Source organism: Tiliqua scincoides, chromosome 4 (assembly GCF_035046505.1).
Source record: "Tiliqua scincoides isolate rTilSci1 chromosome 4, rTilSci1.hap2, whole genome shotgun sequence".
NCBI classification, from domain to species: domain Eukaryota; kingdom Metazoa; phylum Chordata; class Lepidosauria; order Squamata; family Scincidae; genus Tiliqua; species Tiliqua scincoides.
Genome location: NC_089824.1, coordinates 173,885,947 through 173,907,301, shown reverse-complemented (window position 1 = coordinate 173,907,301; position 21,355 = coordinate 173,885,947). Strand labels below are relative to the sequence as shown.

At 44.2% G+C, this 21,355-nt stretch overlaps 2 protein-coding genes across 2 annotated transcripts in view; one reads left to right on the top strand and one right to left on the bottom strand.

Moving 5' to 3' along the window:
• LOC136647460 (uncharacterized) overlaps nucleotides 1-5,779 on the bottom strand; it is a 29,207-nt gene extending 23,428 nt beyond the window's left edge. The window contains exon 1 of the mRNA XM_066623012.1: nucleotides 5,081-5,779. Coding sequence (XP_066479109.1) covers nucleotides 5,081-5,779 — 699 coding nt within the window. The remainder of the gene's footprint in view (nucleotides 1-5,080) is intronic.
• Nucleotides 1-21,355, top strand: part of LOC136648534 (uncharacterized) — an 82,873-nt gene that overhangs the window by 30,197 nt on the left and 31,321 nt on the right. Inside the window, exons 3-7 of the mRNA XM_066624650.1 lie at nucleotides 10,320-10,401; nucleotides 16,212-16,349; nucleotides 18,349-18,524; nucleotides 19,363-19,415; nucleotides 19,846-19,962. Coding sequence (XP_066480747.1) covers nucleotides 10,320-10,401; nucleotides 16,212-16,349; nucleotides 18,349-18,524; nucleotides 19,363-19,415; nucleotides 19,846-19,962 — 566 coding nt within the window. The remainder of the gene's footprint in view (nucleotides 1-10,319; nucleotides 10,402-16,211; nucleotides 16,350-18,348; nucleotides 18,525-19,362; nucleotides 19,416-19,845; nucleotides 19,963-21,355) is intronic.

The following is a 21,355-nucleotide window of genomic DNA, read 5'->3' as shown; positions in this document are numbered from 1 at the left end:
GGGAGCATAGGGAGGGGCTTTGCAGAGGTTCCGCAAAGAATGGTAAGCGCTGTTTATGTTGGTGAGAGCTTAGGCAAGGCGCCTAAGCCAGGGGTGTCAAACATAAAGCCTGGGGTTGGATGTAGCCCATGGAAGCTTTTAATCTGGCCCTTTGGCTCTCAGCTGCTGAGCAGTGCTGAGGTGTTACTGCTGAAAGGGCAGTGCACATGAAAATTGTGCTCTCCTATAACTTGAAATATGATCAAGATTTGCATAATTCCTCTTTGGTCATTTGAAGTTAATAAGTTCCTAAGTGAGAAAAGGTGCTTATTTTTGGTTATGATCTGTTTAATGACATCACTTCCTGCCCTCAGCAGGCATCATGAATGCTATTTCTGTATGAAATGTGTTTGACACCCCTGGCCGAAGCAATAAAAGTTACATGTGAAGTGACTTTAAAAAAATACTGGTATTTTATAGTAGAATCTTATAGTACAGGTTGAACCTCATTATTTGAGTGGGTTGCCTTCCAAGCACTCACATGGATTGCAAGTCAATTTGAAAAACAAAGTTCCCTTGCTCCAGAGATTTAAAAACAGCCTTACTGACCTTTGTGATGTAAGATAAGAGTCATTAAGAAAACAATCCATCAATCACTCCTCCTCCAAGCTAGTCCCTCCCTTCACCAATGCAAAGTGATCACCTTTCCTTCAGGTGTTCACAGGAAGGGAAGGGTCCCCTGGAGAGAGAAGGATTGATGGATTGTCAGCCAGCTGCCCTCTCTCTCTCTCTCTCTCTCTCTCTCATTAAGGAGGCTATTGTTAAAGGACTGTTCAGTTTTTTAAACTGATTTTAAAGGGGTGCATTTTTCCCCTTCTCCAGGGATCAGCACATTCCTTCTCATTTGCAGTAGCCATTTGTGTTGAGTCAAATTCATGTATAAAAAAATCTGTGTATAACAAGGCTGGAACTGTATTTATTTTACCCTTCCTGATCCTTCAGAAGAGCCGGCATAGCTGACATACAGAGTAGGAAGAGAAAGAGGAGTAATGAAGTTGAGTGGCAGATGGGTGGGGACAGACCTAGTTGATATGCTCTACCCCGCCCCCCAACTGCAGATGTACACCAGTACCCCTGGCATTTGGTAGCACATGCAGATAAACAGGCCCAGGGTGCTTGAGGTCTACTTTTTAATTTATTGGCACACTAATTAGCACATGCCCCCCTCCACTGCTGCCTCCTCTGAGGTGGTCAGATCCCTCCAGCTAGTTTATAGGAACCTGTGGAAGAGAAGAGGAGGTAGCAGCAGTTTGACAGTATCATCAGTGGCTTCCTCTCTCCTGCTTCACTGCCACAGTTTTCACCAGCAGGACTGGAAGCAGACCCGCTAAGATTGCCTGCTCACACACAGCCCTTCCTTACCCTAAACCAGGGGTGTCATACATAAGGCCCAGGGGCAGGATGCAGCCCCCAGAAGCTTTTTATCTGGCTCTCAGCTTCTGAGGTGTTACAGCTGAAATGGCAGCCCACATGAAAATTGTGCTTTCCCAAATCTTGAAATAAGATCAAAATTTGCATACTTTCTCTTCTGTCATTTGTAGATAATGCATTTCTATATGAGAACAGGGTCTGATTTCTGGCCATTAGCTGCTTAATGATGTCACTTTCTGCTTAATGACATCACTTCCGGCCCTCAGCTGGAGCCCTGAATGCTAACTTCGGTCCTCTGAATGAAACAACTTTGACACCCCTGCCCTAAATCTTCATTCATTTTACTGTGCTGATGTTTTGAAACTTCCTGTTTTGAATATGGAGCAGTGCATCTCCAACTTCCTCTACTACTCCATTTCTAAAGAGTAGCTGCACGAAAACAGAGGAGGAAGGTGTGAGCAAGGTGAGGTGGCTATGGATGTGGCCATTGCACGCTGGGTGCCATCTGTGCCTATCCACAGCCAAAGGCAGCCTAACTTATCTCACCTCATGGATGGGCCAGCCCTGAGGAGGGTCGTGGGTACCCCTGCCAATTACTGCCTGGAGCAACCACCTCAGTTGGCCTCATGGATGGAGCAGCCCTGCTCCCCTATTCCAAATTTTAGATTACAAACTCCTGGGGACTGATGTTTCATACTCTGTAAAAGTGCCATGCACGCTGATGGCACTATACAACTCAATAATAAACTTTAATAATAAACTTTATTTTTATCCCGCCCTTCTCCCCAAAGGGACCCAGTTAATAAATACACCAATAAATACACACTGCATCAATCACTTATTGGAAGAAATTAGGCAGGCATATTAATTAGCAATTAGTAATGTTATCATTAAGTGTTATCAATAAGTAATGTTATCAAAAAGGTATCATTAAGATACCGCTGCCCAAACGGCCCCTCCTAACCGAGGAGTTAAGTCAGATAGAGGTTAAAAGAGAAGATGTTTCAGACCTCATTGATAGATTAAAGATGGCATCCTGATGGCATCCACCCAAGAGTTATTAAGGAATTGAAGAATGAAGTTGCAGATCTCTTGACTAAGGTATGCAACTTGTCCTTCAAAACGGCCACGGTGCCAGAAGATTGGAGGATAGCAAATGTCACGCCTATTTTTAAAAAGGGAAAGAGGGGGGACCCGGGAAACTATAGGCCGGTCAGCCTAACATCCATACCGGGTAAGATGGTGGAATGCCTCATCAAAGATAGGATCTCAAAACACATAGACGAACAGGTCTTGCTGAGGGAGAGTCAGCATGGCTTCTGTAAGGGTAAGTCTTGCCTCATGAACCTTATAGACTTCTTTGAAAAGGTCAACAGGCATGTGGATGCGGAAGAACCCGTGGACATTATATATCTGGACTTTCAGAAGGCGTTTGACACGGTCCCTCACCAAAGGCTACTGAAAAAACTCCACAGTCAGGGAATTAGAGGACAGGTCCTCTCATGGATTGAGAACTGGTTGGAAGCCAGGAAGCAGAGAGTGGGTGTCAATGGGCAATTTTCACAATGGAGAGAGGTGAAAAGCGGTGTGCCCCAAGGATCTGTCCTGGGACCGGTGCTTTTCAACTTCTTCATAAATGACCTGGAGACAGGGTTGAGCAGTGAAGTGGCTAAGTTTGCGGACGACACCAAACTTTTCCGAGTGGTAAAGACCAGAAGTGGTTGTGAGGAGCTCCAGAAGGATCTCTCCAGACTGGCAGAATGGGCAGCAAAATGGCAGATGCGCTTCAATGTCAGTAAGTGTAAAGTCATGCACATTGGGGCAAAAAATCAAAACTTTAGATATAGGCTGATAGGTTCTGAGCTGTCTGTGACAGATCAGGAGAGAGATCTTGGGGTGGTGGTGGACAGGTCGATGAAAGTGTCGACCCAATGTGCAGCGGCAGTGAAGAATAATAATAATATAATAATATACAGTATTTATATACCGCCTTTCTTGGTCTTTATTCAAGACTTTATTCAAGGCGGTTTACATAGGCAGGCTTATTAAATCCACGCAGGGATTTTTACAAATTGAAAGAAGGTTCTTTCTTTCAAGAACCACTACATTCAAGGTGTTACACTCCGATCTGGTTTAACATTCTGGCCTCCATCCTCCCACGCTCCGAGCAGATGGAACAGCTCAGCTGCAGCTTGCCAGCTGCTTCAAGGTCGCACGGTGCCGGTGGCCTCGAACTGGCGACCTTGTGGATGTTAAAAGAAGGATGTTAAAAGAAGGCCAATTCTATGCTTGGGATCATTAGGAAGGGTATTGAGAACAAAACGGCTAGTATTATAATGCCGTTGTACAAATCTATGGTAAGGCCACACCTGGAGTATTGTGTTTAGTTCTGGTCGCTGCATCTCAAAAAAGACATAGTGGAAATGGAAAAGGTGCAAAAGAGAGTGACTAAGACGATTTCGGGGCTGGGGCACCTTCCTTATGAGGAAAGGCTACAGCGTTTGGGCCTCTTCAGCCTAGAAAAGAGACGCCTGAGGGGGGACATGATTGAGACATACAAAATTATGCAGGGGATAGACAGAGTGGATAGGGAGATGCTCTTTACACTCTCACATAATACCAGGACCAGGGGACATCCACTAAAATTGAGTGTTGGGCGGGTTAGGACAGACAAAAGAAAATATTTCTTTACTCAGCGTGTCGTCGGTCTGTGGAACTCCTTGCCACATGATGTGGTGCTGGCGTCTATCCTAGACGCCTTTAAAAGGGGATTGGACAAGTTTCTGGAGGAAAAATCCATTATGGGGTACAAGCCATGCGCAACCTCCTGATTTTAGAGATGGGTTATGTCAGAATGCCAGATGCAAGGGAGGGCACCAGGATGAGGTCTCTTGTTATCTGGTGTGCTCCCTGGGGCATTTGGTGGGCCGCTGTGAGATCCAGGAAGCTGGACTAGATGGGCCTATGGCCTGATCCAGTGGGGCTGTTCTTATGTTCTTAAGTGTATTTATCTACCACTCTTCTACAAAGGCTCACAAAGCAGTTTATAATTTATGCACAGACAGAGCAATCCTGTGCATCTTTACTCAGAAGTCAGGCCAATTGTCTGGTGGATCTTAGAGCACAATCCTATGCTTGGTTACTCAGAAGCAAGTCCTATTGTTTTCAGTGGGGTTTACTCTCAGGAATGGGTGCATAGAATTGTAGCCTCGCTCCTGTCCTGTGTGCAGTAGTTTGCAGCCCAACTTGCTGTCCCACTGAAAGCCAAATCCTGTCCATGTCTACTCAGAGGTAAATTCCATTATAGTTAATGGGGCTTACTCCCAGGAAAGTGTGGATAGGATTGCAGGCACAGAACCCAATCCTATGCATGTCTACTCAGAAGGAAATCCCATTCTAGTCAGTGGGGCTTCCTCCCAGGAAAGTGGATAGGACTGTAGCCTCACCCACTCCTGTGCATGTCTACTCAAAAGGAAATCCCATTCTCGTCTATGGGGCTTCCTCCCAGGAAAGTGTGGCTAGGACTGTAGCCTAAGAGCCCAGCCCTATGCATGTCTACTCAGAAGTAAGCCCCATTCTCGTCAGTGGGGCTTCCTCCCAGGAAAGCGTGGCTAGGACTGCAGCAGAGCGTAGGGCGCGAGCTCCCCCCCCCCCCGGCGGCGCAGCTCACCTGCGGCCTGCGCGGGCTCCAGAGCCACCTGCCTGTTGCAAGAGGCATCGCGAGTCCTGGTGGCGCCGGCGCCGGGCTCCGCAGCCGTCGGGGCGCCTCTGCCCGCCCGTCCCACTCGCAGCAGCCGGGCTGGGCGGCGAGACGCGAGCGCGCCAGTACCCGCTTCGCAGCCGGGTGGTGCTGGGCGGTCGTCGCCCCTGCAGGAAGACGAGTTCCCCCGCCTCGGGCTTGTGCAGTCCCCGAGCGTCTGGGCCGGGAGCGCTCTGCCGCTTCTTCTGTCACCGCCGGTGGGTCGCCCGGTCCCTCGCACGCCCGCTCCCGCTTGCAGGCGGCGGAGCCCGGAGCCAAGGTAAGGCGGACCGGGGCTGCTTTTGCACGCCTCCTGCTCCGGGAGGGGCTTCTGCGAGCTGCAACGCGACCCCCGCTGGATGGACTTGGGTTGTGGGGGGAGCGCTGGGCGACCCTGACGAAGGTTGCCTGTGGGGCAGCCCCGCTCTCCAGCGCGCGCGCGGGGGAGCTTGCGAAGCGCAGCCCGCGCCTCCTGCTCACTGTCCCCCGGCCACAAGCAGTTTCTGCTGCTGGTTGTGCTGCTTGTTCCAGGTGCACTTTTCTTCTGACTCTTGTGGAGCTGGGAAGGAGTTGACTGCAAACTTGAAAGACGTGGTGTTTGCCCAGGCCTCTCCACTGTTGCATGCACATGGGGTGTTGAAATCTACACACACACAGAGGCGCCAGACTGAACCGGGTTGTGTCTGACACACGCACAGGCACCAGATGGAATTGGGTTGTGTCTGATTGACACAGGAGCATGACCCTTTGAGGTTATCTAGCCAAACTGATTGCAGATGTCATAACTGCCAAGGAGGATGAGGCACTCCAAAATGTAGAACAGCCAAGAAAATTGTAGGACCTGACAAAATAAAAGCTAAACACACTCATCTATTAGTTTCATTTGGTTAATTTAAACACTAACTTATTATTTAAATTTAAAAATATATGACATTGTCATAATTAATGATTAATCTTATTAATCACAAGACTATGCACTGCTGCAGGGGCTGTTCATAGGGAGGAGGAGGACAATTAAGTTCTTTTCCAGGACAGGAGGCTAAAAAAGAGGATATGACCCAGAAAAAGAGGATGCCTGGTCACCCTGACTGAATGAGTTCTTATGTCAGAAGCCTTTCTGTGACTTCCTTTAAGCCATTTCTGCCCAACTTTGCAAATATGCAACAGGTACCTATAGGCCAGGCAAAAATGGGTTAAGGCAAGTCTTCTCAGCAACTAGGAAGTCTAGATGGTTACTTGAACCACTTGGGGCTGGCAGCCAATCAGCAAGCCCCTTGTTTGTTTTGCTTGTACTCTTATTTTTATCCACTGCAGCCTCCCAAAACTTCAGGCCAGCATACTGTACATGCTTTCCCCCTCCTTGAATCCCAGTGCCAGCCTGACAAGTTCAGGATGTGTGAGTTTGCTCAGGCTTCTCAAGTCTTTTCCCTGGGAGATGGGAGCCAAGCACTGTGGGGGAAGGTAACAAAAGCGAACAGGAGATATAGGACATCTTGGTGCACTGATAAACCTCATCTAAAAGATAAACAGTTCTGTGTGTCATACAGCTTGAAGGCAGGAATGCTAATCTCCAACATGGCCAACTAAAGAAACAATAAAACAAGCAAGGCTGGTCAGGAACTGATTGAGTAACTTCCGCTCTGCAATATCTGTAGACCAGGAGTGCTCACACTTTTTTGGCTCGAGAGCTACTTTGAAACCCAGCAAGGCCCGGAGATCTACCAGAGTTTTTTTACAATGTTCGCGCCATCATAATATATAACATTTATGTGTACAATGTATGTTGGTGTACCTTGCATAACCGCATGAGCCAATATTGCACAACACAGCATAATTAACTATAAACATTTTTTGTAATTACTTGAGTTTACTTTGATGACTTGGACTGAAGTGAATCAGCCAAGGATGCATAGTCAGGCAGTAGCTGCTGACGGCCAGCCTCAAGCACACTTCCAAATGTTCATCAGTCATGGTGGAATGGTACTTGGACTTAATTATCTTCATGTAGGAAAAGGCTGACTCACATAAATAAGTGGCGTCCTTCCTGCCTCAGGTCCCTGCTCCACTTATACCCTGCTCTTATATCCCTGAGGGCCCTATTGCCTTCAAGTGGCTGCAGCTGTGCAGCACACTCTGCTGGATGCCAGGCCTTACCCTTTAAGGGGCCACTGCTGACACCACATCTACCTCCTCAACAGATCTTCCTCAGTTCCAATACAAGTGGGGGGGGGGAGCAGATCTCCCTACAGACCAGTGCAAAAACAGGGGAAAGGTGTGGGGGAGGGAAGATCTCTATATAGAATCACAGCAAGACCAGTGCAAAACCCCTTGCACACAGAACCAACAGATGGAAGTTGGGGGGGGGCAGATCTCCATATATACCAGTGCAAAAGCAGGGGAAAGGTGTGGGGGAGGGAAGATCTCTGTATAGACATCACAGCAAGACCAGTGCAAAACCCCTTGCACACAGAACCAACAGATGGAAGTTGTGGGGGGGCAGATCTCCATACATACCACTGCAAAAACAGGAGAAAGGTAAGTCAGCCCCAGTAGAGTCAATGGGGCTCACTCCCAGGGATGCATGGACGGGAGAGAGAGAAGCCTGCCAGAGGCTCCTCCCAGGGAGGAGCCTGCCAGGTGCTCATTCCCTGGGCTCACTCCCTAGGCTCCCTGGACTCGCTCCCTGGGCTCACAAGCCTGCCAGGGGCTCACTCCTAGGGATGCGTGGATGGGAGAGAAGCCTGCAATTGACTCATTTCGTCTCAAGATCGACTGGTAGCTTGCGATCGACATATTGGGCACCCCTGCTGTAGACTGTAGGGTTTATAGGGCTGTATGTTAAAAATAACCCCAGCTGATTCTGATTTTGTTCTGTTCTTCTATTACTCTGCTGTTGGTGGGAATATCAATAATATAGTAGTCTTATTTTCCCCTGCGCCATGTAATTTCTGTTACTTCTTACCTTTTACCTCTTAAGAATGTTATTTAAAAATTTCTACTTTCCCTTCCATATTTATTTAGAAATAGTAAAGTTATGCAGAAGAGGAAATAGGCCTGAAAAGGTTATTAAAATAAGATTGCAGACATTTTCTGCTGAAGAGGAACCTTTTAAAATATGCATATGTAAAAATACGGCTTTTAAAATACAAGTATAAAATATACTCGTATACGAGTAAAATACCAGTATAAAATATACTGTAACAGGATAAGAAAAAATGTGTAATGTTCTAGACCAGCACTAGTTGGTGAAGAAAAAAGCTGAATGCAAGGATCTGTATTTATTGATTGGTGTGGGGGGGGGGGCGCCAGGATTTGTCTGTCTACTTCCTGGTATCATGGCAGGTGAGGCAGAACTACCCCAAGCTGCCTTGCCCACTTATGCCCAAGGAGGCTCTCCTTAAACCTGAGAAAGCTGGTATAAGGAGAGTCTCTTCGGGTATAAGGGCAGCTACAGTGCCTTTCCATGAACTATGATGATGATGATGATGATAACAACAACAACAACAACAACTAGGTATTTATATACTGCCTTTCTGGTCATTGGATTACTCCTCTGACTTTATTCAAGGCGGTTTACATAGGCAGGCGTTTCTAAATCCCTCAAGGGGATTTTTACAATCATAGAGGTTCTCTCTTTCAAGAACCAACAACATTTCAGAATGAATCTTCCTGGGGTAGTTCTGCCTCACCTGCACCACACGGCCCTGTGTTATGGTAGTCAGACTCCATTGAGTTTTCATTTCATGGTTGCTCTAAATTACATCTTATTTTGCTGAGTTTACTGCTGAGTTTGAGGAGTTTACAAGTGGCATGGACAAAGTATTGTTCTAATATGAGATTTACTAGGCATGGAGAAGCAGGCCAAATGATGCTGTCCACATCAGTGGCAGATTGCAGGGGATGTCATATGGATGTGCACTGCCTACAGAGCCAGCCTCCTTACCCATCTCTTTTTCCGTGAGGGCTCTTGAAATGAACCAGTGCACCTCTTGGTTCCTGCGTTGTTGAAAGAACCCTCACAGTGGAAGGAGTGAGATCACTGCATTCTAACCCTCACCATACTCCTCCACTGAACTTTTTAAACAAAGCAGTACATTATTTAACCCATTTGTGCCCAGCCCACAGGTATACACATTTGATCCCTGTTGCACATATGCAACATGTCGTAGAAATGACTTAAAGAGCCCATTGGAGGAGGAAAGGGGGCCAGATTACCATGCTCTGAGGATCAGAATGCAGCAGTCTTGCCCACTAACCTGACTCCCTCCTCTGCAGTTCTTTAACTGAAACAGGAAATGTGGGATTGCTTCCACTGTGCTCTGCAATTCCTGTTTTGATTAAAGAGCCATGACATGTTAAGGGGTGGGAGTAGCATCAGCAGAATAGTCAGCCCAGTGCAGAATTATTTGGCAATACCAAAAGACATTTGTTTGTCCTAAGCTATCAGGAGAGTCTGGTTTGAAAAGACTGGAATCTGGAGAATATTGACATTATTTAGCACCTCTTCTGTGATCAGTAGGGTTCTTTGATTGTTCTGATTTGATGCCCTAGGCCAGGGGTGCTCAATAGGTGGATCGCGATCTACCGGTAGATCGCGGAGTGCCGACCCCCCCCCCTTTCAGGTGCCTCTGGGAGGAAACGCCAGGAGTAAGGCCCATTGTACTCAATGGGGCTTACTCCCAGGTAAGTGTGGCTAGGATTGCAGCCTCACAGCCTAATCCTAGGCATGTCTACTCAGGAGTAAGTCCTGTTATACTCAGTGGGGCTCAAGGTACACCAACATACATTGTACACATAAATGTTATATGTCATGATGGCACGAACATTGTAAAAAAAAACTCTGGTAGATCTCCGGGCCTTGCTGGGTTTCAAAGTAGCTCTCGAGCCAAAAAACTGTGAGCACCCCTGCCCTAGGCCTAGAACAATTTCAAATACAGTTTCAGCCTGCATGGATTCCTTAGTCATGAGTCATTAACACATACACTACATACAGTTTCACCAGCTCTTGGTAGATGTGTAATGACTTTTTAATGTTTCCTGCAGCAGCTGAGCAAGGGAAAGAGTTTTGGGCTGAACCATTTGGCTTGTTTGCTGAAAGGCGATTATTTATTAGTCTTGCCAAATGCATCCTGAAAAAACCATATCATTTTTCTTCTCTTCTTCTCTGCAGGAATTGAAATACAGAGACAGAGTTTCCCAAGCCGTTGGGGATGTACCCCAGGAGAGGATGTGATCCTTGGTTTCCTGAGCCTGTAAGTTGTTGCTGTTTCTCTTCCTCATTCTTGCCTCTTCTGAATTTGTTTACGTTAGAGTTGAGCATATGCTTGTGTTGTGAAAGGAAATGAAGATCTAAAATTGGATGTTGTAGCAACAGAAACATGGTTTTTCTCCTTGGTGGATGACAATTGTGTAGGTCTTTTTGACTACTTGGTGTAGTATTCTTGCTAGTCCCAGTTCAGCAGCAGTAGCTCATGGCCCCAACCTCATGTAATATAGGGTGTAGTAGCCTTGTTATAGGGCCCAGAGCTTGTTCACTGCTTTTTCTTTTGCTTCCTTCTTGTTTCATTTTATTAAGGTCCACCACCTTCTTTTTATATTTTAAGACCAAGGCAACCATTGTGGGAGCATTCAATTGAACATTTTTTCAATTGTTGTAAATAGTCTCAGGAGCTTTTGACAGTTATTGTTTGTATTATAATCAGAAAACTAACCTGGGGTGAAGTGGAGCATATCTTTTTTTTAGCTCATATTAACATTACTCTCTAGGAACCTGAGTGTAATATTTTGTTTACAAGGTGATGTATGTTGTTTAATTACCGTAGATACTCAGGTATAGTACATGAAATTTTTGCCAAGTAATCAAGCTCCAATTCTCACTTTTCCTTATCTCGGGGTCAATCAGAGGGCAGAGTCTTTCAACTCTGAACAGTTCCAGCCAAAGTTAACCTTTTATTCCCCTCCATTCCCTTTTGCTGCTGCAACCTGATTCCTTTTTGCAAAGGCAGAGGTCTTTTTTTCCAATACCAGGATGGGATCCCCTTTCCATTTGAAACTACAATTCAATGCAGCATTACTTAAGAATAACACCCATGGAAAGCAGTGGGTCTACTTCTGAGTAAAAAGGGTTGCAAATATATACAGCTGCATCTCTCTGCTGTAAATTGAATTGCACACTTTCAGTTATGTGTTATATGTTGTATGTAGAGCTTCTGGCTTAACACACCAGACACCTTAAAGGTGGATTTGATTCATGGTTCTGCAGTGGTTCCCAACCTTTTTCACTTGCATATCCCTTGGCAATAATAAATTGTACCCTTCATATTAGCAAAATGTTTGTAATAATACAAGCCCTCATCTCCTCTCTATGAAAACCCAGACTTCATGAATTTATCACAGTGTTTTCTCTTTTTATCTGTTTGAGGAACAGAAGACTCTGCCTTTGCACTGTTTTGCACCAGAAGTGTACTGAGAAATTCTGGGTGATTGATCACTTTCCATATTATGTTTCAGCTTTTTTACTGTGCTGGTTTTCAATCATTGGTTCATAGATGAATTGATGACCAAAAACTAGCTGTTGGTGGGGCTTTCAAAGCCAACTAGCTACCTCCCTTCCTGCCTTGCTGGTCCTTGCAAGGCATTCTGGAGCATGACCTACCTTTTTCTACCATTATTCCATTCTTTTTCAAGTACCCCTAAAGGTCCTGTTGAGTGTCCCTGGGAGTACATGAATAGCAGGTTGGGACCCACTGTTCTACTGGTATGTTGTTTACAGTGCACTTACTCTGATAGTGTTTACAAAAAGGTGGTGAAGACCAGAATTTAAAAAGAATAAAAATGTATCTTATGATCTTTTACTATGTTTTTAATAAATTAGAGGCTACAGTTCTTAGGTAACATTTAGTGGTAGGTTATTTTTCAGGATCTGGCCTGGGGTAAAATCAGACAAAACTATAGTCAGACACTCCTCTAAGTTTAACCCCCAACTTACCCGAGAATCATAGAAAATTCCATGATTGTTGTCTCAAGACCTGCCCTCAACTTATCTGTGGGGTCGACTTATAGGAGAGTATCTACGGTAATTAAGAGAGCTTGTACTCTGCTTCTGTGATTGTAAAGTTATACCTGTAATGTACTCTCTCTTTGATTTGAAAAAAGAAAAAGTATATTTGTTTTCAAGGTGGACTGCCAGCAAGCCATAGATTCTTTCAGTATTTTTCAACTGTTTAATTTCTGTTAATGTGAAGTGTTATCTTTGTTAAAATCCAAGATAAGGGAAGTGTAATGCTGTTTGACATTGTAGTAGCATAAACCAGATACTTATTTGTGCATCTATCCAAAAATCATGCATGTATTGTACTAAAATATTTTACTGTGTGCTTGGTGCTGGTGCCAGGTTCCTGTGACCCCTGGGGCAAAGGCTTGTATGGTGCTTACTATCTGCCACCTAATTCATGACTCTGCAGGTTTGCTTGGAATCTAAGAGCCAGCTCAAAAATTTAGAAGTCAGGTGACATTTTCTGCTTTTAAACTGTTATTTTTTAATGCCACCCCAAAAATCTCACATGCCACCAGTGAATGGTATAAGACATTACATATTAAAAAGCACATTTTCAGCCCTGTGATGATAGGAAAATGTCAATGCAACACCAAAAAGATATGAAGGCTTTGATCTAAAAATAAGAACATAAGAAGAACCCTGCTGGATCAGGCCCAGGGCCCATCTAGTCTAGCTTCCTATATTTCACAGTGGCCCACCAGATGCCTCAGGGAGCACACAAGACCACAAGATGCTTACTTGCATCTCGCTGCTGCTCTCCTGCATCTGGCATTTTATTTACCCTCACCTCCTCCAATGAAGACCCCAGACTACACTTGGGTTTAACTTGGGCCACTTTATTAAACACAAGTGACCAATTTTTAATGCCTGAAACCTACTGAACATACTTTCCCTCCCTCGCCAGTCTAGGTGATAAAACTGCCATCCATGGCCAGTTCGGATGACAGAAAAAAATTCCTACCAGCTAATCTCAGACTGTACATACCCATCATAGCTTGTATGTAACCTGTGAAGATAAACTTTTTTAAAACTTAAAATTTATGACATTAACAGTGCAATCCAATGCTTATCTACTTGGCAGTAATCCCCTTTGTGTTTAATGGGACTTGCTCCCAGGTAAGGGAGGGAGAATAAATGAACTCTTCTCCAGATCTCCAAATAGGTCATACTAGACACTATGTTGGAGCTTCCTCCCTCCCCCGCATAGCATCGACGAGGGGGACGGACCAGAATGGCCTAAAACTGTGATGAGTAAGTGGCTCTTTAGTACTTTGTCCTGCTGTGTGCCTCCCTCTAATATTTCTAATGAGAAAAAACTTCCATTGAAAGCAGTAGACACTTTTTTTAACCATTAAAATTAGTGTGCTGCAGGGAGTGGTGCAAACAAAATCAGAATCACGGCAGGGGCTAAAGTACTAAGCCCACTGCTGCAGTTTCTGACCACTTTGACCCTCCCATGCATGTTATTCAACAAACAAAATAACTCACAGATATTCCAGTGGTGTGTTTAGAGTCATGTTTAGTTTTATTCTAATAACAGTTGGGGACTACCCAGTGAAATTGATTACATAGGCATAGGACAAACTAAGAAACTACTAGCAAAATGCACTTTAACCTTTGGAATTCTTTGCCACAGGATGTTTTATGACACTTGGCACCTTTTAATAGGTTTATTAGAGAATTTAGAGTACCAGTTAATCAGTTACTATTAACAGTTATAACTCAGAATGAAATCTCCGTGTTCAGAACCATTCTAGAATCCAGCAACAAGGAATAGATGTCTCCATCTTTCTGGATGTGTATCTGGCTAGCCACTTAGAGGCAGAGTGCTGGGTTAGATGGACCTTTGGCTTAATCTAGCAAATCATTTTTAAAGTTCTTGTTCTGCTATGCCAGCCACTTGTATCGTTATGTAAAACTGTGTGTAGCTTGTTCTCACCAGGGATGCGGTGAGAATTGTAGACAGCAACAGAATCTGATATAAGAGCTATTCAGAAACTAACCTACAGTTGGCTAAAAAAAGAAGAATAAAGGAAAACAATTATATTATGCACAAAATATACTTACTATACAACACTACTTCTCGACATAATCACCATCCAAATGGAGGCACTTGTAGTGTGGCGCAAGCTTTTATATGCAGTCATTAAAGAACATCAATGCAGACTCCATTTGCTGCTTCTTGTGAATATTTGTGAGGTTTTTGAGCACCCACCTTGTGCAAAACTTGTGATAGCCTAGTTTCTTAGTCCCAGTTTTATACAGAACTGTTGTGTGTGCTCACTACAACATACTTGGTACTCTCCTGCAACTGGTGACGGACTATCTTGTTGAACGAATCAACAAAGTGATTTGCGAGTGCCAAGGGTTCAAGATTTCTGTACTTCCCATCGTCCATGAAATTTGAAGGAATTCATTGGAAAGTTCAGAAATCATGTAGGAAGCATACATGACCATGGGTGATATGGGGCTTCTCCACTAAACAGTCAAAAGAGTAGACCTTTTATACTCTTCTCTTGTCGTTTGCTCCATAACCATAGATACTATCTGTAGTCACATTCCTGAGTGGTACACTCTGATCTCAGACTCTTTATCATGTTTTTCTATCAGTCATGACTCTTATCTGTATTGTGTCTCCTCTGTCTGCATCTTCTTTGGCCAGGTTATTTATCTATTCCATACATGCTTCCATTCACGTATTTAGCTTATACTGTTTAGGTAAAATCTGTTCACTGAATCAGAAATGAGTATGTAAAGCCTAAATATCAATACTGTATTTAGCAGGCAAAAATGCTGAAGCTGTTTCCTTATGTAATTGAAACCGTGTCCTTAATCTTACTGTTCCTAGGCACTTTACTCATCATCATACATTTCATCCTCTACTCTTGTCTGCTGCTGCCTGTATCATCTCCAAGGAAGAGTAATCTTTCTATAAAATGATTGTAGCTTGATTTAGACTTCCTTGCATGTTGTCTAGCAATGGGTAAAGTGATCAAACTACTGGGATTTTTCAGCCCTGTTAAATTACTTCTTAGAGAGGATTGCAAAATTTGTGCAGGCTATGCCTGCTGAAGGCTGCTGCTTTTCCAAGTTCCACCAACTTCTCTCCCTACCCCCCCCCCCCCGGAGAGTGTAATGGGAAATGTTGGGTTACAAACATATAGTAACAGCAGTTAAGCATTAATGTATAGCAGTTACCACATTAAAAACAATAAAAATAGGTTTGAGGCAGAGCATTGTCTTTATGAAAATTAATAAGTGGTGTCCAGCTACTGCTGTCGCCTGGAACACTTCTCACCTGGACTATTACTGCTAGGGGTAAAGCAGTAGCCCCTAGGAAGGGCACTCTGAGTGGCTGCACTCCAAACCAATGGACATCTGTGTGAGTCAAGCCAAGGGAGGTCATTTTGGGTTCTGCTATGTGAAGACTAATAGATCCTCACTCAACTGGATCCTCACGCTCTCTGTAAATCTTCTTCCCAGTAAAACCTTCTGATAGCATCCAAGCGTGAGCCTCTGTGGGCCCAATTGTATGTTTATTCCCTTACCTCAGGGTTGCATTGCAGCTGCACCAGTGCTAGATGGTTGGATAGGATTGGGCCCCAAGTCTCTTTGTGCCTTTTCACTCCGTTACCACATAGTTTCCGTAACCCTACATCATAGAAGACCCTGCCTTGAATATGTTTGAGGGTGCCCACAACATGCTCACAACTCTCCAGCTACCTGGTTCCTGCATTGGCATTGGCTTGAATAAAGATTAATTCAGTGCACAGTGGGAAGTGTTCAGAATCAGTCGTAAGTATTAGTTTCCATACTCTACAAATTTTGTGCTGATTTTAATATTTTGCTCTTTTTCATTATTTGATTGAAAATTGTAGGCTGTTTTGGGTGTTGCCACTGTAAAGTGGCATAGACATTTATAAATATAGATAAACTTTTCTGTAAGACTTTTTTGTACGTTGTGATGTGCTAACAATCTGAAATATTTTAACTTGTCAAGGGTAGGCCTAATGAACTGTTTTGGAGAGATGGGCCACGTGAACTGTTTTGGCGAGATGGGCCACGTGAACTGTTTTGCCAAGATGAACCACATCCAAGGTGGGACCAGTGTTACCCTGAACAACAATGGGAGCATTCACAGTGGTAAGTGACTTTGACACATGTATTTATTTTATATACAGCAATACCTTGCACTTTTGTCTGGTTAGAGACCAGAGCATGGACGAAAATAAAAAAAATGAATGTCAGAACATTGTCTTATCACACATAGGACCCATTATGAATATATTAAAGCCCTCTGAATCTGTTCAGCTGCTTGCAGTGGCTCTGTCACCAGCCCTGGAAGCTGTGTTGCCGGGGGCCTGTGGCCTCAGCCAGCTCTTGGCTTCGGTGATGTAGCCTGGCCTGTGCAGTGGTTGCCAGTGCTTTTTTCCAGAAGCGAACCACAGCCACTGCTTTCTTAGCTTTGCAGTGCATTCTAGGGAGGTGTCTGCCTTAGGCATCCACTGAGGTGTGCCCTGGCTGCTGTATCACCCTTCCTTTCCAAGCTCGGCTTTCTCTTCATGGCTGTTTTCAGCTGCTTGCTTCAGAGCTTTGTCGCTCCTGTGTCTTAGCTCAGCCACAATTTTCCCTCTTCACCCAGGAAGTTGGACTTGGGGCTGATGCTCCCTGGCACTTGGGCAGTTGGTGCACTGAACCTATTCCTTTTTTCATGCTGGTACAGTAGCTGAGGCCAAGACCAGTTCTAAGGGAAATAGTACCTGAAGTCGCCCTCCCTTGCTGAGACCTCATGGGGTTGCAGGAGTGTATCTGCACTTAGCAATGATCAAACAAAAGAGGAAGGCATGTGGACAAAACGTGAATTGTGGCAATAATTAAAAACAGCTGAAAGAGCAAAGAGACAAAGTCAAGTGGACGAAAGTGAAGGTATTGCTGTAATAAGTTTCTATCTCACCTTTTTAATTACAATTATTTTCAAGGTTACTTACAAATTTATAGTCAAAGTACTACAAGGTTACAAAGACAATAAAACCATATAGTTTCTTACAATCTGCGGCGCCAATAGCTATTGAACAATAAAACAAGCCTAAGCTTCCACCCATAGGCTTTCAAATGGTGTTTTTCCTCACTAAGCAGGGCAAATAGCCGATCAAAATGTCCGAACGAATCCTTTATTTCTTATCTTCCTTCAATATGAAAAGGCAAAGATCAAAATAAATCTTGTCTCTGTCATGTCTCCTTGTTGCTCTTCTTGTATGTTGCTCACATACAGACTGTGATCCAGTGGTTCTCAAACTGGGGCGTTGTGGTACTCCAGCCTGAGGACTGCAGCCTCTGCCTCCTTAAGGGGCGGGGGAAGGCAGTGATGCAATCCCTGGAAGTGAGTCATGATCACTATTTTCACTTTCTACAAGATGTGGGGAGCCCTGGAGAGCACTCCATGGGGCTCCCTGGACCCCAGCAGGAGGTAAGTTACATTTAAAAAAACACAGCTGCTCCCACGGCAGCATGCTCTGGGGGATCGCGTCTTTTTCCCCACCTGCACAAAGACTTACCTTGGGAGTTTCACTCCTGAGAAGCTTAAGAACTCCTGGTGTAACCTCGTTATTCATTATGCCTGTTTCCCCAATTCCTAGGGCTGTTTATATGTACAGGAATCCCCGTTGGAATGCGCTCTTTGTATTTTAACCATTTAAACTCAGTTATTGATAGCTCTTCATTGCTTCATCACATTTCTCTTGATGTATAAAACTTCTTGCAACAAGTCTGGACCCTCTGATAAGTTTGCCTTGCTCAGCTCTTTACTCCTGTCTCAGACAGTGGGTGGTTACTTTAGCCCTTTGATTTGGGGGTTCTAGAGTTACTGTGCATGGATGTAAGGAACAGGTTTTGAATATAGGGCTGTGCTAGGTGAAAAGATGGAGTTAACAGTAATGGGTTGGGCACAAAAATTATGAAATATGTAAGAGGGGGTTAATGTCCTAATTGTTAGTGCCTTATTGAGAAGGCTCAGAAATTTGGGAGAAGGAACATTTTTAGTTGCATTGCACACCAACAAGGATCCTTGTCGAGACCTTTGGCTGCTCTTTATGAACAAAAATGAAGGCAGGTTAGACAAGAGGCTCTGTTTGTGTTTTTGCAGGCAACCTGACAACTATTACAATCATAATTTTCCTGGAAACTTTGAAAGTGGTGGCAACTACAGGGGCAAAGTTCCCTACAGAGGTTCCTACTGGAGACGTCCCAAAGGAAATTTTCGTCAGAAATCTTACCACTGTGGTCGTTTTCATAAAGGATCTAAAAGCAGCTTCTCAAAAGGTTTGTTTGGGGGTAGGAGAATGGTATACAGTAGAGCCTCTATTTAGCCGAATTAGTGGGCAATACAATTTTAATAAATAAATAAACTATGTTGCATGAAACTTCTTCAGAGGTAGACAAAAATGCCAGCTCCCAGGCTTCTGTGTTTCAGCGGTATTTAGGGGAAAAGCTTCCAACTATGACAAGTGTAGTTCGCAGTGGTCATAGGGCAAGCCAGCTAGACGGACTTCTTTGGCCCATAGGATTCAGGATTTACAACTGGAGTCAGTGGCAGACAATTCATAAAGAGTGTTCTGGGATTCAAACCTACCTTAAAGCTCCTCATCCAATCAGATACTTCATAATAAAGCACAAAAGCTTACTGAAAACTTCTCTCCTATATTATTTCCTCAAATGTTCTGGAGCAGGGACCTGGTGAGCTCTGGCACAAAGTGTAGATGTTTATGTAGATCTTTGCCACTTTTGTGGCATCTTTTGTGGCAACTACAAAAGATCTTTTGTAGATCTTTTGTAAATCTTTGTGGCACAAAGTGTAGATGTTTTTGTAGATATATTTTTATTTAGATGGGAAGCAGTATACAGTACTTAAAATAAGACTCCAAGATCAAAGCCTGTGATCAGAACAAAAGGCAAGAGGACCTAGGGGCATATGGTTGCTGAAAACTGTCCTAGATTTGGAGGGAGCCTGTAACTGGGGTTCAGAATAACATGTCATCAGTCTATCACTCAAATGCCAGTACTTATCTGCTTATCTTGAAAAGAGTAATAGAGCAATGTTGTTCAAGCTCAAGGGGTGCAGTGGAAGTATTTTCATTTCATCCTATTTCTATGTCTACAGAAATTGGTGATTCCTGCAACTCTTCACATACCTCCAACTTAATCAGTGTAACGGTAAGAGATGAACCTCTGCTGGCTGTTTCTACAGTAAGGGTGTGACCTACTGCCCCAGATCTCCTTCTCTTGTGGTAGAAATCAAGGAATGGTCTGATGTGACAAGAGTTTGGTCACATGGTTTGTGTGTGTGATGAATTAGTAATAACATAGATTATGCATATGCATTCCATAGGTAGTCTGTTACTGTGTCTCTTTATGACAACTCACTGTAAGATCCAGTTGTAGGTTTGCTAGCATTTTTTTTTCCAAGCAAGACTCCTGTTCCTTTAGTCAACTGTCTAGTGTGCAAATATTGTCAGGAGAATATTAGAGAAACACCATCTAGCTTTACTTTTTCCATCACCTCATCACAATTTTTAAAAAGCTTCACCTGCTAAGTTTTTGTATGTTAGCTTGAAAGACTTCTCTTTCTCTTCCTCTGTTACAGACAGACAAAAAGGGAAGTGATTTTGAAAAACCTAAAGCGCCATCAGGAGCACCCAAGGAAACTAAACAAGACCAAAGGAATTCTGCAGCTTTAGCAAAGCAATCTGATCCATGCCAGGTAGTTATGGGAGAACGCTTGGCTGCCTGGCAAGAGATGGTTCTTGAGTTGTGGGGTTGAATCATCAGTCTGTGGATATCAGTCATGTGGATATTGAATCATCAGTCTGTTCTGAATGGGGTTGTGTTCCCTCTGCAGGAGTAGGTTTGTAGTTTGGGGTCCTCTTAAATTCTTTGCTGTTCTTGGATGCCCAGGTGGTGATAACGGCCAGGGGGCTTTTGCCCATGTTGAGCTGCTGTGCTAACTGCAACTATATCTGAGCAGTCGGACCTGACCACAGTGGTCCATGCATTGGTAACATGAAGACTTGATTACAGTAATGCATTCTACACAGGGCTGCCCTTGAAAATCATTCAGAAATTGTAATTATAGGCACTCCCTATACGTAAGGGTTCTGTTCTAGCCACACTTATGTAAGTCTGATCTTTCTGCACATGCATGGTTCAGTGGAAGGGTTTGTTATTGTTATGGCTTATGGAATGCTTTGTTTAAGTTTGAAATTACATAAGTAATTATGTCTAGACTTACATAATAAGTAGAGGACCTTCTATAATGCAGAAAGCAGCCCATGTGGTGATGGGTACTAGATGGGTTGAATATGTCAGACTGCAGCTGCTTTGACTGTGCCATCTGCCTGTTTGTTTCTGGGTGCAATTCAAGGTGCTGATTTTGACCTTTAAATCCTTTCTTGGCTTGGGGCTAGGGCAGGGATGCTCACACTTTTTTGGCTCGAGAGCTACTTTGAAGCCCAGCAAGGCCCAGAGATCTACCAGAGTTTTTTTACAATGTTCGCGCCATCATAACATATAACATTTATGTGTACAATGTATGTTGGTGTACCTTGAGCCCCACTGAGTATAACAGGACTTACTCCTGAGTAGACATGCCTAGGATTAGGCTGTGAGGCTGCAATTCTAGCCACACGTACCTGGGAGTAAGCCCCATTGAGTACAATGGGCCTTACTCCTGGCGTTTCCTCCCAGAGGCACCTGAAGGGGGGGGTCGGCACTCCGCGATCTACTCATTTTGCCTCGCGATCTACCGGTAGATCGCGATCCACCTATTGAGCACCCCTGGGCTAGGGTATCTAAGGATTGCCACCTCTTACATGAGACGGCCCATTCCCTGAGGTCCTGCATGTGTTGTCATTTTCCACATGCAGGATACAGTCCTGCATGTGTTGTCATTTTCCAAGATTCAGTTAGGAGCAGCAAAGAGAGAGAACTTTTCTGTAGTGGCTCCACAGTTATGGAGTCCCCTCCCTGTTGAGTTGAGAACAGAACTTTCCCTACAGGTGGGGGGCTCGTTTCTGTTTCATTCCACTTTTTTGCTGTTATGATGTGGTTTTTGTCATGCTATTTTTTGTTGTTTTAGATGTTTCTGTATTTGAGTG